The sequence below is a fragment of the Equus quagga genome, unplaced genomic scaffold (genome assembly GCF_021613505.1).
Source record: "Equus quagga isolate Etosha38 unplaced genomic scaffold, UCLA_HA_Equagga_1.0 173075_RagTag, whole genome shotgun sequence".
NCBI classification, from domain to species: domain Eukaryota; kingdom Metazoa; phylum Chordata; class Mammalia; order Perissodactyla; family Equidae; genus Equus; species Equus quagga.
In genome coordinates this window covers 8,330-13,494 of record NW_025797438.1, presented here as the reverse complement: position 1 = coordinate 13,494, position 5,165 = coordinate 8,330, and the positions used below count along the sequence as shown (strand labels likewise).

The 5,165-nt window shown below is 49.8% G+C and overlaps 1 protein-coding gene across 1 annotated transcript; it reads left to right on the top strand.

The window, feature by feature from the left end:
- Positions 1-2,667: 2,667 nt before the first annotated feature.
- LOC124233247 (disintegrin and metalloproteinase domain-containing protein 21-like) lies at positions 2,668-4,875 on the top strand. The gene has a single exon (XM_046650411.1). The coding sequence runs from the start codon at positions 2,668-2,670 to the stop codon at positions 4,873-4,875; it is 2,208 nt and encodes a 735-aa protein (XP_046506367.1).
- Positions 4,876-5,165: the final 290 nt, after the last annotated feature.

Sequence of the window (5,165 nt, the reverse complement as noted above, 5' to 3'; positions counted from 1 at the left end):
CTTCAGGTGGAGAACAGATCAAGTAAGGAAAGGGATTACACATCTGTGTAACTCAGCGTCTTCCAATTATTGAATTGATGATGGCAGAGGAATACTGACCCATTTTCTCAGAGTCTGATGGTATAAGGAGAATTGGGACTCAGGCAGGAAAATATACAGAAGACATCTAAGCATACATTTGGTCACAGAAATAGGAATTTGAGACCCCCAACAGGAAACCCCTCACTCCCAATCCTCCTTTTAAATATGCCCCGAGGCTCCTGAGCACCCACTGCAGACCAGCCCCTGGCTCAACTCCAGGCTTTTGCTGTTTCCCCTTCCTGGTGAATTCAAGGTCCCATCCTGGTGTGTCCTGGGCTCTGGGATGCTCAGGGACGAGAGCCCTGCCCTCGATCGGGACCATGGTCCCTGTATTCTGATATTTATGGCCCCTTCAATGTTGTGCTCAGAGACCCTTCTGCCTACCAGGCACCCTCCCTGTGTCCATCGTCTGTCCACCTCTTTCAGGTCACTCCCTTTAATCCTCTGAAGAGTTACCCAAACTTTGCTGCCCTTTTTTTCAGAAATTCTCATTATAATTTGCAATGAATAAAGGAAATACATAGATGAAACTTTGCAAACCTCATTACCTCGATTATTTTCCTCGACGTTATTAACATCTATGTCATCTCAGAGCTCAACCCCAAAGTTCTATTAGTACTTGTCATTTTCATTAATTGAACTGAATCTGCCTCCCCTCTCCCTGCGCATCTATCTATTTATCCACTAGACATAGTCATTGAAAGATCCCTTTGCTAAGGGGGAACAGAATACATAGGGTTGAGAGAGGAGTATTTTTTAAATAATTTTATGAATATTTTTATCCTCGAGGGCATTAGGTTATTCGTATGTAATCTAGAGAAGGGGCATTAAGTAGCCCAACTCCTGCACAGATCCAAGGATCCCACAGAGTGAAGAGCTGATGCTGTCTTCTGACAAATTAGCAAGTTTCATTCACACAGAAAGCACTGAGTCAAATCTCACTGGCCATGGAGAGAGATGGGGCTAATTGTCTAGCTGGCAGCTGCACCAGGGAAGGAGCCCCAGGATCCAGGTCTGAGGAGGAAGTTGAGACAGCTCTGGGGCCCCCACCTTCCTGGTGTCTTCTGCACAGGTGCCCTCTCCCCGTCCAGATGGTTCAGTCTTGGGCTGAGGTGGAGAAGCCAGAATAGTTAGTGAAGGTTCTTGCAAGGATATACTTAGCCAGAGAAAGGGTGCACCACATTGTTCCTGTCACTGCCTCAGCCTGGCAGAGCCGCCTTCTCCCTCAGGGTTTCTGACACTCAGGACATGGATTTTCACACTGTTTCTCCCAGAGTAATATTTGGCCATGTCCTCAGACCTCAGCCCATCGATCTGCAGATAGGCTGTGCTCACACAACTGTCCACAGAGAAGACGAATCGTTCTGAGAAGATCTGGGAACACATGGGCTACCAGCGTCCATGTCGATCGCCACTCACTGGGGGTCCTTGCCTGATGCCGGCTCCACCTGGGTCATGGCAGAGCTGGCGAAGGTGTCTCCAGAAGCTTAGAGCTGTATGCTTTGAGCGGCGCTGTGCCTTGTGGCATTGGTGAGTCCTACAGTGGCCCTTCTGTAGATTCAACTAACATAAATTGGGATTTTCAATAGTTTATTAACATTTGGGGACAGGAGTATTGATGAGTAACCCTTTAAGAGGGGTTGTTGGTCAGGTGGCTGTGCCGTGGTCTATCTGTATGCCTTCAAATGAATCGTGTGTCTCATTGAAGGATAAACTGTGACAGACACTCACCCTTTCTCAGGACGCTGACGGATCCGATTCCAGTAGTAACTGCTGGTGACAGGGTCCCCGGAGACAGTGCAGGTGAGGGAGAGGGTCTGCGAGGGCTTCACCAGTCCTGGGCCCGACTCCCGCAGCGTCAGGTCAGACAGGACCCCTGGGAACAAGGAGAGCCGTGGGAGTCTGTCCCATCCCATGGAGCACTGGGGAAATACCAAGCCCACTCTCAGTGCTGACGCAGGAAGCCCAATCAAAGCCCGGAAGCTGCAACCCGAAGGATCAGACGGTTCCCACGTACCTTCCCTGCAAACCAGAGAAAGACACGTGTAATGATAAAATTAAAATCCTTTCAACACCTATAAAGGTAAAATTAACAGTGTCTACCTCCACCTGCCAAAGAAGTAGGAAGAAGTGGTACTTTACAACGAGGGGAAAGAGCAATCCACAGAAAGGGACCCGAGGCAGCGCAGGACAGAGGTGGTAGAGAAGTTAATTGTTCTGATTGCACATCATGGATTCAAACAGCCAGAGGGTACTTTGAACATGTTGAACAGGGACACGCCTCTGCTTCCTTCTCCCATCTCCTTTCCGTGTTAACAATCAGGGACGCAGCCCTCCCCGCTCTGCCACACGAACCCCTGCTGCATTCATGCCCAGGCCCACCCACTGCCACACCCGGCGACTGTGACCTAACTCCTTCAGGTGACCCACCCAGGGGTAGGGTGCTGGCAGCCTGAGGCTGTCCTTTGTTCACGGTCAGTGTCTCTCTCTGTGGTGGGAAGTGGCCACAGCAGATGGTTGAGACCTGGCTTCCCTGAGGATCGTCCCTTTATCCACCCTCATTGACAGATGTCCCTGAGCAGGACCATGAGGCTGGCAGAGACCCAGGTGACCCTGAGGACGCCCCTCCTGCTGCTTGGGCTCTGGGCAGTGCTGGCTCCAGGCCAGTGTTCTCAAGGCCGTCCCTCGTGGCGCTACATCTCCTCCGAGGTGGTGATTCCCAGGAAGGAGTTGCAGAGCGGCAAAGGCGTTCAGATGCCAGGGTGGGTCTCCTACAGCCTGCGTTTTGGGGGCCAGAGACACGTTATCCACATGCGGCGCAAGAAACTGTTTGTGCCTAGACATCTGCTGCTGATGACTCAGGATGACCAAGGAGCCTTACAGGTGGACTCCCCCTTCATCCCTCAAGACTGTTATTACCTTGGCTACCTGGAGGAGATTCCTCTTTCCATGGTCACCGTGGAGACGTGCTACGGGGGTATCGAAGGCATCATGAAGTTGGATGACCTTGCCTATGAAATCAAACCACTCAAGGATTCCCAAAGGTTTGAACACATTGTTTCTCAGATAGTGGCCGACACCAACGCCACAGGACCTGCGTATAGACTGGGATACAAGGAGGATAGGGACCCCCTGTTCTCTCAGGCAAATGCCAGTGCAGAGCCCAGGCTCTCCTCTAGGGTCTTTGCATCCCACTATGGATCAATAAAAGCCCTTGTAATGACTTCCAACAGGATGTACCGTGTGTACAACAATGTATCCAAATGTGCAACCTTTCTGATACATCTAAGTACTATAATTGATTCAATCTGGAGAGGTCTTGATCTTGGTATGTTTCTTACTGCCATAGTTATTTTTGACCAGAGAGATCCAGCTGACATGAATGACCATAGGGTGCCAGGCAGTGGTTTTTATAACTATTTTTCTAACACGCTGAATAGAGCTATGAGTCCACATTCAAGTCTAATCGTGAAACGTGACGGGCCTCATGAACTTCAGTTTAATCCAGGCATATATTCCATGTGCCAGGCTCACAATCTTATCATGCTGGGTGCTCTAGGAAGACACTATTTATTGCTGGCTATCATAGCATCTCAACAGATAGGGAGATCGTTTGGTCTGTATTTCGATGAATCCACTTGTGTTTGCCAGAGAAGGACCACGTGCATCATGTACAGATACCCTGTGATGACGGATGCCTTCAGTAACTGTTCCTTTATGCATACCCAGCACATACTTGGTAACGATGTATCCAAATGTGTGTTCTCCACCCAGAGGGTGTATTTAAATAAAAGCCTGACACAAGATCGTTGTGGAAACCATGTAGTGGAAGAAACGGAGCAGTGTGACTGCGGCTCCTTCAAGCAGTGTTACAGCAGCCCATGCTGCAATAGCAACTGTCGCTTTACGACTGGAAGCGCCTGTGACACAGGCAGATGCTGTACAAACTGCACCTTCTCCCCTGCTGGGATGCTTTGCAGACCAATCCAAAATATATGTGATCTTCCCGAGTACTGCCGAGGGTTAAGCTCAAAATGCCCTAACGACGTTTATATGCAAGATGGAACTCCATGTACTGAAGACGGCTACTGCTACCGTGGAAATTGCACTGACCGCAGCATTCACTGCAAAGAAATCTTTGGGGGAAAGGCTGTGAATGCTCCAAGGAGCTGCTATGAAATAAATAAAAGAGCCAATCGATTTGGACACTGCAGAAGAGCCGAAATGACGTACAGATTTGGGTCCTGTGCGAACGCGGATATTCTGTGTGGAAGGCTGCAGTGCATCAACGTCACGCACCTTCCGCAGCTGCAGGAACACGTCGCCTTCCATCAGTCTCTTATCTTAGATCACTTGTGCTTCGGGGTGGGTTCACACCGTGGGACCGGAACAACAGATGTGGGTCCTGTGAGAGATGGTAGCCTCTGTGATTCTGGAAGATACTGTCAAAATAGCTACTGCAATGGTTCTATCGAGGCAATGAATTATGACTGTACCCCTGAGAAATGCAATCTGAGAGGAGTCTGCAACAATCTGAGGCATTGCCATTGCCATGAAGGGTGGGAACCTCCAAGGTGCTTACAGAAAGGTGCAGGAGGGAGCGTTGACAGCGGACCCCCTCCAAGAAAACAGCGGAAGGTGACAGCCAGCCTGTGGCCAGTGGTGTATCTGAGAGTGCTCTTTGCCCGCATTTATGCCTTAATAGCCGCACTCCTCTTTGGCGTGGCCACAAATGTAAGAACTGTCAAGGTCACTGAAGTAAAGGAAGTGACAGTTGGTGAAACTAAACGATAAATCAGCCTCCCACCCCTGTGCGACTGTAGGCAATAGACAAGGAACATGTGTGAAAAAATCAGTAAAGAGTTGGCAAAGCCGGAGCCCACATTCCCAGAAGTCTGCAGGAGACACAGGGGTCCCCCGACACATCATGAGTGGAGCGAGAGGTGTCAGCATTCTCATGCCAGGTCTCCCTGGTAGGTCACTGACCAGCACTCTGAAATAAATCTTAAAAAAGCACATGTTGGTGTCCTCTACATTTTGCGTTAGCCTCTAAGAGCCCAGGCTGAGCCCTAGCCTCTGGCCAG

Excerpts from the sequence above, each read along its gene's own strand:
- LOC124233247 (XM_046650411.1), top strand. The coding sequence starts at position 2,668 with ATGAGGCTGGCAGAGACCCAGGTGACCCTGAGGACGCCCCTCCTGCTG.